We start from the raw sequence: 10,898 nt of genomic DNA on the forward strand, positions 1-10,898 counted from the left end.
CCGAAAGGATTGGATCCAGTCCAAAACGGAGCCGAGAAGGATTGGACTGTTTGGACCCGGTACGACCAAAACGGCGCTGATCCGATCCGATATAGATCCGGACCCATAGTGTGTCCACTGCTTATATCATATGCTTCGTCAGTTACATGACATGAGACCGCTCTCTCCGAGCGACGTGCACCCCGCATCACGAGACAGCGCAGCAGAGGGTTGCATAATATTAATGCATTTTAGCGCACCGACATTCTTACCAGAGCAACAAAACTGTCCCACATTGCTCGCTTTGATTTGTAGTCGTCTCCACCAGCCGAAGGCATGGGGAGAGGTTTTTTGCTTTGCGTTTCACCTCGCTCGCTCAAGGGGGCCACCATGATTACATTAATATAGCCAGTGGTGGGTGTGTGTGTGTGTGTGTGTGTGTGTGTGTGTGTGTGTGTGTGTGTGTGTGTGTACTGTCGGGATTGGGGTGAGAGGAGAGAGAGAGAGAGAGACGGAGACCCAGCCCTCGTCTTTAACTCTGTTCAACAGACATGGACTTTAGAATGTAATAATTACAACACACGCATGTCTATTTTTTAAACCTATTTTTAAAGTTGAAGGGTTTAATATATAAAGCTCGGATCCTCACGGATAATTTCGAGTAACTGCATTTCAGACGATCCGAACGAGACCCGTGGCAATTTGGAATGGATCCGACCCTGCCCGAGGGACAAGTCTGGGCCCGAACCGGGTCGGTTCTTGGTATTCAGTTCCAGGTGGACCCGTGCTGCCCTCTACCCTGTATACACCTTTTTTACAAAGCTTAAAAGTGAAACAGAATAACGTTCAACTACAGAAACACAATCAAATTGTTAATCGCAATTATTTGACACAATTAATCGTAGCAGCTTTTAAAACTGTTCACTTGGTGCTAGCGAAAGAACTTCATCAAAAACCTTACAGTGCTGACTTGGACTTCAGCAATGTGGTCAAAACTAACAATTAGAGGTGACTCCACCATCTCTACCACTTTCCCATTCTCTCTTCCTCCCTTTCTCTCTCGCTCTCCCCGACACGTTTTCTGTGTCACCACTTCTCTCCTGCTCGTCTCTTAATCCCTCCTCTCACCATGTCGACGCCTACGTAGTAGCCCAGGCTCTCGTTGCCGGGCAGCAGGTCACAGAAGATGATGGTGCCCCTCTCGGGGCCCTCACGGGTCTGCACCAGCACCCGCGAGTTGATCTCCAGCCGTGGGAAGTCCTGCTCCTCCTGATCCACCAGATTGACATGGTCCACCTCCAGCTCGCCCAGCTCCTCCTCCTCGTCCTCCTCGTCCTCCCACAGCTCCAGCTTGTCCAGGGCCACGAACACGCCGCACTCCTCCTCGCAGCGGAAGAGCTGGCGGCCCTGGTAGGAGCCCTCCGTGAAGCCCTGGCCCCGGCCCTCCTCCTGGTGATGGACATGATACCAATGTGAAGAGTGAAGAGATGAGATGAAAAACGATGGCACAAGGTGATAAGACAAGGGGGAAAGCAAAACAAAGACAAAGCTAAATGCATTTTACATTACATTTGAAATAAAATGGACATTTGTGGCACACCGGCAGTCAGTTTACAACAATAAAAACAACATACAGAAAATACACAAATGCATTAATACGATATAAAATGCATTCCCATAACGCAGCAACAGTGATCATGGGCTGTGGGGATTAGGTGGTCGAACTATTCGAACAGTGTGATTGTGAAAGAGTTATTGTCATTAACAAACAGTGACACCTGCCGGATTGCTGTCATAACAGGAACAGGCTACTGTATAATAGTGACTTTTGGAGTGATACGATGCAATTCACTGTATAGTTTCAACGTACAGATTATTTATTTCATATGACTGATGATGATAGGTTATTATATACCTATGATCTTAGATTACCATTTCTATGCATTTGATGTATAGAAATGGTATAATTACCTCGTGTTTACCTTGCTAGTGGCCCTGGTAGGAGCCCAGGGCCGCCAGCAACAGAGCACTGATAAATTGCTCTGGATTAAGAGTGTCTGCTAAATGCCTAAATTGAACATTGTATATTCATCAATTTCTTCACTGCCTGGTAACAATTGTACATTTAAACTTCTATTTATGGACAGACTAGAGACTACATACAATAGTCATAGACCGTGCAAGTGCCTTGTCTAAGCCCATTTATTTGATAAATTATTATTAATTATTTGTTTTATCTGTTACCGTGTTTCAGTCTTACTGCTGCTACTATGACACACTTGCACACTTGAGCCAATAGTACTGTCAGTGTCAGGATCAATAAAATGATTATCTTTGTTTATCTTACCTTATCTATCTCAAAGAGCTTTACAGTGCGTCACATTCATCCATTCTCACTTGCTCACCGGGAGCAGTTAAGGGTTCAGTGTCTCAGTCAAGGACACTTTGACATGAAGCCAGGAATCGAACCAGAAACCTTCCCGTTCCAACTTCCCAGACGGCTGCTCTACCTCCTGAGCCACTGCCGCCCACAGGTCTGGTCTATGAGTACAAGGGTTGATTCATGCAGTTGGCATCGCACAACTTGCTGCATGTGTAGCTGTACCTGATCAATGTGACCATACGTGCCAGACACAAAGTAATAATAACCATTTAAGGGATGTTCACAGACAGGACCGAAACTACTGTGCTTTATATAATAGTTATTAGGCATTTAGCTTATGCTCTTATCCACAGCACCTTAAAAGTGCAATCTGCGATTGCAATAGCTGCAATATTGCATTTTGTATAGATCCTACAATGACCATGAAAGAGAAAAGGTGCCAGGCCAGGAAACTGTGTGCGTGCGTGCGTGCGTGCGTGCGTGCGTGCGTGCGTGCGTGCGTGCGTGTGTGCGTGCGTGCGTGCGTGCACAAATCTGTGTTTCACTTGGAAACAGTGGTTGACTCAGTTCAGTCCAAAGAGGAAAGAGGATAGGGCTGGGCAATATATCGATGGATATTGTGATATGAGACGAGATGGGGGTTGACACCAAGGACTCAGAAGCACTTGCCCGTCGGGCAAGTACATGGTCTACAGTACTTGCCCTCAGGTCATGGCCACTTGCCCCCCAAAAATATTGTTAATTACCGTTCATTTTTCACACTTTTAGTATATATTAATGTTTTTTTGTAAAGATTTTTTTACTGAATTAAAAACAGCACTATAACATGAAAGTATAGCCTTACAAATGCAAATGCATGGTAGGGAAACATTTTTATGGCAAGGACCCCGAAATGTACACTTATAGTAAGAGAAATCTATGAAAATCTGGGAACTAAATTGTTACCAAGAGATTTCTTCACCAATGTGTTTCTAAAGGTGTCTAATAACATGTACTAAAAGTTCGAAATTCAACTCCCGTGGGAAAGTTGAGTTATTAGCATAATATGTGACCATACCCATAACATCCTATATAAGGCAAAAAAGTCCAAATTTCATCATTCTTTAAGTAACATGTGACATATGAAACTAGGGTGTTTGCATGATTCTGAATTCATTCCAAGCATTAGTTTTGCACAAAAAACACTCCTTGGGAGGAAAACGGCCACACAAACGTGATGAGGTCAGCACATTTGGTCAAGTGGATATGGCCTAATTTAGCCCAAGGAGTGTTTTTTGTGCAAAACTAATGCTTGGAATGGATTCAGAATCATGAAATCACCCTAGTTGCATATGTCACATGCTACTTAAAGAATGATGAAATTTGGACTTTTTTGCCTTATATAGGATGTTAAGGGTATGGTCACATATTATGCTAATAACTCAACTTTCCCACGGGAGTTGAATTTCAAACTTTTAGTACATGTTATTAGACACCTTTAGAAACACATTGGTGAAGAAATTTCTTGGTAACGATTTAGTTCCCAGATTGGTCAAATACCTGATAAAATGCCCTTACTATTATTAGCCTACAGACCCCAATTTGAAAAGATAAGATAATTTCAAGGACCCCCAGTTTGACATGCACCACTTGGACAGCTGCACAGGTGCTCCCAAATATATTTTTAAGTCGCACAGATACAAATTTCAGGTGCATTTGCGACCAAAATGGTCGCAATTTTGAGCCCTGGCTTGAGAAAACTCATGGCTTTTGCAACCTGGTGATATTGTGAGCTTGTAGCGGTTTTCACCGGAGCACGTGCCGTAGCCACTTCACGCTCAGTGTGTGTGGTGGGGGGGTGGGGAGAGGGACTTGGTAGAGAGATAGGGAGAGACGCAGAGCGCTCTGACCATGTTCAATACAGTTATATCTTGTGTTGTGTTTATAGTGAACTGAAGACGGTTGCATCCCCACTCATAATGTGCACCTGCCCGGTCGGGCAACCTGCTAGCAAACTTCACCTGCCCTATCATTTTATTTACCTGCAGGTGGGCAGGTGTCAAACCCCTGGATGTGTTCTGGGATATTGTTATATGGCATACTGTATCATAGGTTTGTCTTTTCCTGGTGTTAATCACATATGCCTTATTGTATACTTTGATATTACAAACATTTTCAAAAACAGCTAAATTAAACAGCTTTTACAATCTCACAACACGATGCAATATGACACGTTGTGAGGTTGTTAAAAAAACAAAATGTAATAACACTGTATATTATTAAGGTTGTGTCTATAATGCATTATAAGAGTATTTATAATGCATTATAATTCCATTAGGCATTTATAACACTCGTTATAATGTTTATAATCATGAATAACAACTTATGAGTTGTAAGTGCTGGTCAGCTCAGGGCAACAGCACATTATATAACTACCCACATTATATGGCCCACACCAGACATTTAGATTATGAAAAATGACTAAAGTTAAATGCCAGGGCATTGCTCAATTATCATCACATAAATCAGCAGTTGGAGAAGAAGAATGTGCAGTGCCGATTATACTGAGCAAGAGTTGAGTTGCATGTGTCCAAGCAGCAGCCCACTCATGGAGCCTACAGCCTCCATTCTGTGAGAGAAACCCAACATTGTGCTACAATAAGCAACGCTTTGTTATGTCAGAGCTTTACCCATGTCCCCGTCTGCATAGTATGTTGCATGACAGACTTGAATGATGACAGTTTGCAGTGCACTGTGACAAAAGACAGCTGGATGGCATGATACAAATTAATATATGCATCCAACAAGTCTGATTGGGATGATGAGATCCGGAACCGGAGGCATCAGAAGAAGCAGCTTCGACATTGAGGAACAGGAATCGGTTCCATCACATTTGGAACTGTTTTTGGAACCAGTTTTATCACACTGTCAGAGAGGTGGACCACCCTAAAACATGATCATCAGGTATTATTATCATACATGTACACTTTTTCAAAAAAGTTTACATTATTTGTTAAAATGTCATTTTTATGTGGACACGCCCACCAGTTCATTAAGTATGCCTGGTTTGCCTGGTGGGTGGTGGATCCACCTGAACTGAAGCCGCACCCACAGCTGTTTGTGTATGATACGTGATACGTATCAATCGTGAGGTTGTTGGCAATACCCAGCCCTAATGTGAATGACATAAACAAACAACACAGGTACAGTACGCGTGACAAGAGAGGGTTCTCACTCACCAGCAGCTCCACGCCAAACCAGATCCCAGAGAGAGCCCTGTCGGGAAGCAGTGAGCCCTTGAAGCGAACCACCCCAGGCAGCGGCTCGTCGCCGGACCGCAGCTGCACACGCACCTTGGAGCCGCAGTCGATGTCACGCGCGCGTTCCAGCCGCGGCTTGTTGCGCAGCAGGGCATAGCGCTCCTCGCAGTTGGTGATGGGGAAGAGCAGCTCGGCCAGCTTCTCGTCCAGCTCCAGAACGTCGCGCTCGTCCAGGCTGAGCACCACGTTGGTCTGGTCGAGGATGCGGAGGCTCCGCTTGCCCTTAATAATAAGAAGAATCTTTATTGTCCAGAATGATATTCGTCTTCACAGGTCTGTTCAAACACCCACATCAAAACAACACAACACCAAGACAATACAAAAACATGAGGCCCCCACTGTATACAGAACCATCTTATCAGCTTACAGTTTGTTTATTGCCGCAATGGCTGAGGGGACAAAACTCGAGATGGCATGAGGTCATCGTACCAAAACCTGTGTTCTCAACGTTCTCACGGAAGACAGTTTACCCGCTGCTATATTATTATATCACAACATAATGTTATATCATTGACCTAAATGGCATTATTTCAACAATGATAGTATGATAGTATTTAAAAAAGGATTAGGCTTATGTCTTTTTCAGAAATTACTTTGGACATGTGGAAAACTTTAGTTAAACATGCAGAGTGACGCATTACTTTACCTGGGTAACATCATCTTCTGATACAGTACTTGAATGTTTTGACATGAAATAATAATCCTGTACCGTCACCGTGTAGTGTTTTGTTTCATTTAGCACGAATTGCGATCTTTATAAAATAGGCTGCAGCTGTTGTCAGCTGCTGCTGTTTGCTGAGGCTGATCACACATGAACGCTAAAGATACCAAGGATTGGACAGTGATGACACTGTTATGCTACGCAACACGGAAGTAACACGGACTCGAAGCACTTTAAAAATCAGTCACTGACGCGTCTGATGGCGAATCCTTGGTATTTTCATTCGACTTGACAGAGTCAACTTTTCACCGCAGTTTGGAAAATCCTGGTGACGGTCGTGAAAACTTGGGATTCCCTTCTCGCGTACCAGTGACACATGTCCGGTGGTTGGGAACCTCTGTTGTAAAGTATGGTATGTCTTTGTAAGTTGTTTGTATTTTATATATATATATTATATATATACACACACATGCAGAAGAGTACAATGGACGAATGGAGCAGGTTGAATAATGCTTTTGTACAATAGTAATAACAGAAGATGAGGGGCAACCTTGCTGGGTGGCAGTGTGCGTCCCAGGTTGTTGCGCTCCTGGCAGGCCTGGCCCAGGCTGCCGCGCGGGACCCGCAGGGTCTTCTGGGGGGGCTTCTCCACCGTGCACTCCTTCACCACCATGAAGAAGCGCCAGTCCTCCCGGAAGCCCCCGCTGGGCTTCTCCTGGCTCCACAGCGACGACGAGCTCATGGCTGCATGCTCCACGTAGGGATGGGCGGGCGGGGGGTTCACGTCGTCAAGGCAAGCTTGACCTGTGGTCTAAGAGAGGGAGGGGTTTGTCCATAATGTGTTCAAATATAATGTCTATGTATTTGCCAGTGAATCACTGTTTGCTTATTATATCCATACATTTTCCCTTTAAAAACCTGCACTATCCACATGTTTCACACAGATTTAATTTCTTTGCTAAATAGTCACTGTATTGATTTTAAATCATTGTATCGTATCGCCATAATCAACCAATATCATCCATCATCATGTATCGTATTATCAACCATGTATCATGATACTTATCGTATTACATGTTAAAATGTATCGTTACACCCCTACCATTCATGTCCTCACTGTATTGTTTATGCCCTGCCTTTCTTTTCTTTTTTGTGTAAAGCACTTTGAGCTGCATTTCATGTCATGAAAGGTGCTATACAAATAAAGTTTTATTATTATTATTATTATTACCTTCATCATCGTCATTTGGCAGTCAAGTAAGTAAAATAAGTCCAAAGACTAGGACGCTGGTAACGAGCGTCTCAGAACGCTGGCGCATGCGCATTCCCTATGCTGGATATCCACAATGTCTTCATCGTTATGCGAACATGCTGTATACATGACTATACTTCCAAAGCATTGGAAGTATAGTCATGTATACATGTTATGAGCTACTTTCTGTCAATGCATTACTCGTTTTCAACAACGCAACGTCCTGCTGCCTATACTGCGTTATGTGCAATTTGGAACACTTAGGAATTAGAATTATATTCACACTTCACAGAAAGTAGCTCATCACAACCAACATTTGACAGGTACAAAGAGGAGCTTTCCATACAACTGCAATCTTGGTGAGTTTAACGTGGTTTAATACAATCAGATAGGACTTTTTTGTTTGGATGAATGGGATGTCAAGGGTTGATGCCAGATAGAATTATAGCATCTAAAAGTTGCCTGCAGCTAGGATTTCATTTAGAATCTATAGTGTACATCCCCCCCATAGGGATGCACTTAGGTTCCTGTGACTTTGCTGATCCTGACCCTGTGCTCCGATTACAGATCTTACTGTACTTAGATAGTTTACTGGACATCGTATTCTTTCATTGAGATAAGGCTCAAAATCAGATACCACTCAGATCAAATTATCTCATTGTATTCTTATTGGGCATTCAACACATCATGTGATCATGTGAACCTAGAAAGCAGCTTCCTTCCGACATCTGGATTTCCCCTTGGCTCTGGGTGTGAATCATATGACAGTACTAGGGACTGATAGATAACATGATCAGACATATGGTCGCATTAAGTACTAGTACAAGAGCCTGAGATGACAGGTGCCTGCATGATATCTTCTACCCATCAGCCAGTTGATGCATAACAATTCATGTTATTGTTTTATTGACTGGCATACAATGATTATTCATGCATTAGCTAACACTGTAGCTTGATGAAGCGAACATTTCATACTATACAAAATCATTACAGGTGTTGCCCTCGGTCCGCAGCATAAAACAATATTAGAATCCCGTGTGTGTGTGTGTGTGTGTGTGTGTGTGTCACTGTGTGTGTGTGTGTGTGTGTGTGTGTGTGTGTGTGTGTGTGTGTGTGTGTGTGTGTGTGTGTGTGTGTGTCGCGCGCGCGTGCGTGTCTTCCCTTTCCCAGTCAAGGTGGTAATGATTCAGGGCCCTGACTGTAAGAGGAGGAAGTAGCTAGCAGCAAATGTCGGGTAAAACACCCACACACAAATGTGTCAAGACAGTGAAGGCATGTGGTAATGAATGACTGTCAACAACAACTGCAGCAGCCATGTCTTACCTTATTACCTTCACTGGAAGTCAGTCAGGTGTTCGGGACGGCTGTCATAATGTCAACGGTGTCCCAATTAAGCGTCGGCTTGTTGAGAGAGAAAGGGGAGATTCCACTGGCTGATGCAGAGCAGCTAGCCAGCTAACTAGTTAGCCCAGCTAGCTGTTGATGACGAACAGCGGACAGGGTGGTCTGACTCCGCCAGCCTCCGCAATAAATAAAGTACCGTCCGCATTTATTTATTAGCCTCTGTTCCCAAATAAAGAGTGAAAAGGAGGTGCGAAACCGCAGCTCTGTTAGTTATGAAATAGATTATTTACACAAGATGACACAACTCAACATCATGGAGCTCAAACTGTGACGTATTTGTGCTCGCTTGCGCAGCCATTGGTCAACGCCGTCTGTCTTCGGGTGCTGAATGCTGATTGGGTGTCATTTGTGTTTGTCATGGAGTCCTGCCCTATTATGGGGCTTTCCCCACTACCGCGTCATCAGAGCGGACGGATAGGTTGAAGTGTAGCTACAGAGTCAGAGATGCTGCTGCTGTACTGTTGGTACCTTAGAGGTTGCCTCAGGTTGGTAGCCTACTGTAGTACTACTGTGTTCTGCCAAAAGGGTAGTCTACACCAGAGCCTTATATATAGACAGAGTTACGCAAACTGCGTTCACTTCATGGGGCCAGTCCAATGGCGGCTCTCCTACATAGACTACCATTGAGCGTGGGGACAACCAACTGGGCCAAGTCCTGGACCGGAAGTAGGCAGAAATGCATTGGACTCAGGCAACAGCCCAGCTTTAATGATCTTAAATCCCTTTATTTTAAATTGTTTTGTAGTAATAGTACAACATAAACATTAGTTGTTACTGTACAATACTTTAGTTGTTACTGTACAATACTTTAAAACAGTTGTCATGTTGCACACATGCTTAAAATAGCTCTTGTTTGCACCGCCCTCGTTGAAAACAATGTATTTCCAACTCCAGCTTGGCTCAGTTCAGGCTGCATGAACAGCGCTCGAGCGCTCAGTTTCTGCCCCCTCAATATCGTAACTCTTCTATTAGATGGCTCTGCCTAGGACTACCCTTTTCGCAGAACCTGTACCATAGGTCATTGCATTGGCCTGAAAAACACTGAAGACCGTTTCTCAGGCCAACGACCCCTTAATTAGCTGACAGAGAGATGAAGCCGGGAACCCCCACTATTGCATAATGTATACAATTGTGTTGCAGTTTAAACTTTTTCATAGATTTTATAGACTTGATTATCGACCAGTGTAAGTGGTGGGGTTCATGTTAAGGTGTATCCCCCCCCCCCCCCCACCCCGGCCCCCCCCCACACACACACACACACACACACACACACAGGGTTTGAGCACTTTAGATTCCATGCGCGGACAGAACAAGCTGTGTTTTGCGTTTTTTCAGGCGCTTTTCAAGCACCATGGGAAAAAGGTCAGCCAACAAACACCATTGCCATTGCGAAACAGCCTCTTGTGTAGAGTGCATGGTTGTGTGTGTGGGAAACATTACTGTAATGTAGGCTACTCCACTTCCTTGCATGATTTTAAAATAAAGATGAGACATGCATTAGTGATCCCAACATCGCTTCTACTTCCTGTTATTGTACCACAGCCACCATCGCCTGTAATGGACGCACTACGGAGAAACACAAGTTCAACTTTCGTGACCTTGATAAAATAACAACCTGAAAAAAGAAAAAGCGGAACCAAAACAGACTATACGATATTCAATTCAAACTTTATTCAAGACACTCACCATAGGGCGGAACACATAAAACATAAAAACACAAAAGTAAACAAACTATAAATAAACAAAGCATAAACAAACAAACAGGGGGGACTTATCTCTGTACATACAGGCTAGAACGCCAGTGGCTCCACAGCTTAGATGACAGCCTGACAGAGCTCTTAGCAGGGTTAGAAAGTGATGCAATGATGCTGTTCTCAGAGTCTGTTAACCTGCACATAAATCTATACATCAGGTTTCATA

At 43.8% G+C, this 10,898-nt stretch overlaps 1 protein-coding gene across 5 annotated transcripts in view; it reads right to left on the reverse strand.

Moving 5' to 3' along the window:
* cyld (cylindromatosis (turban tumor syndrome)) overlaps nt 1-9,205 on the reverse strand; it is a 40,114-nt gene extending 30,909 nt beyond the window's left edge. For 4 of the 5 annotated variants that reach the window (XM_079496101.1, XM_079496100.1, XM_079496097.1 and 1 more), the window contains exons 1-4: nt 8,898-9,205; nt 6,873-7,133; nt 5,581-5,883; nt 1,108-1,428 (exon numbers count right to left, since the gene is read on the reverse strand). In XM_079496101.1, the coding sequence (XP_079352227.1) occupies nt 1,108-1,428; nt 5,581-5,883; nt 6,873-7,064 (816 nt within the window). In that variant the 5' untranslated portion in view covers nt 7,065-7,133; nt 8,898-9,205. The remainder of the gene's footprint in view (nt 1-1,107; nt 1,429-5,580; nt 5,884-6,872; nt 7,134-8,897) is intronic. The other variant, XM_079496098.1, reaches the window with a different exon arrangement.
* Nucleotides 9,206-10,898: the final 1,693 nt, after the last annotated feature.

Source organism: Electrona antarctica, assembly GCF_951216825.1.
Source record: "Electrona antarctica genome assembly, chromosome: 3".
In the NCBI taxonomy this organism is placed as follows: Eukaryota; Metazoa; Chordata; class Actinopteri; order Myctophiformes; family Myctophidae; genus Electrona; species Electrona antarctica.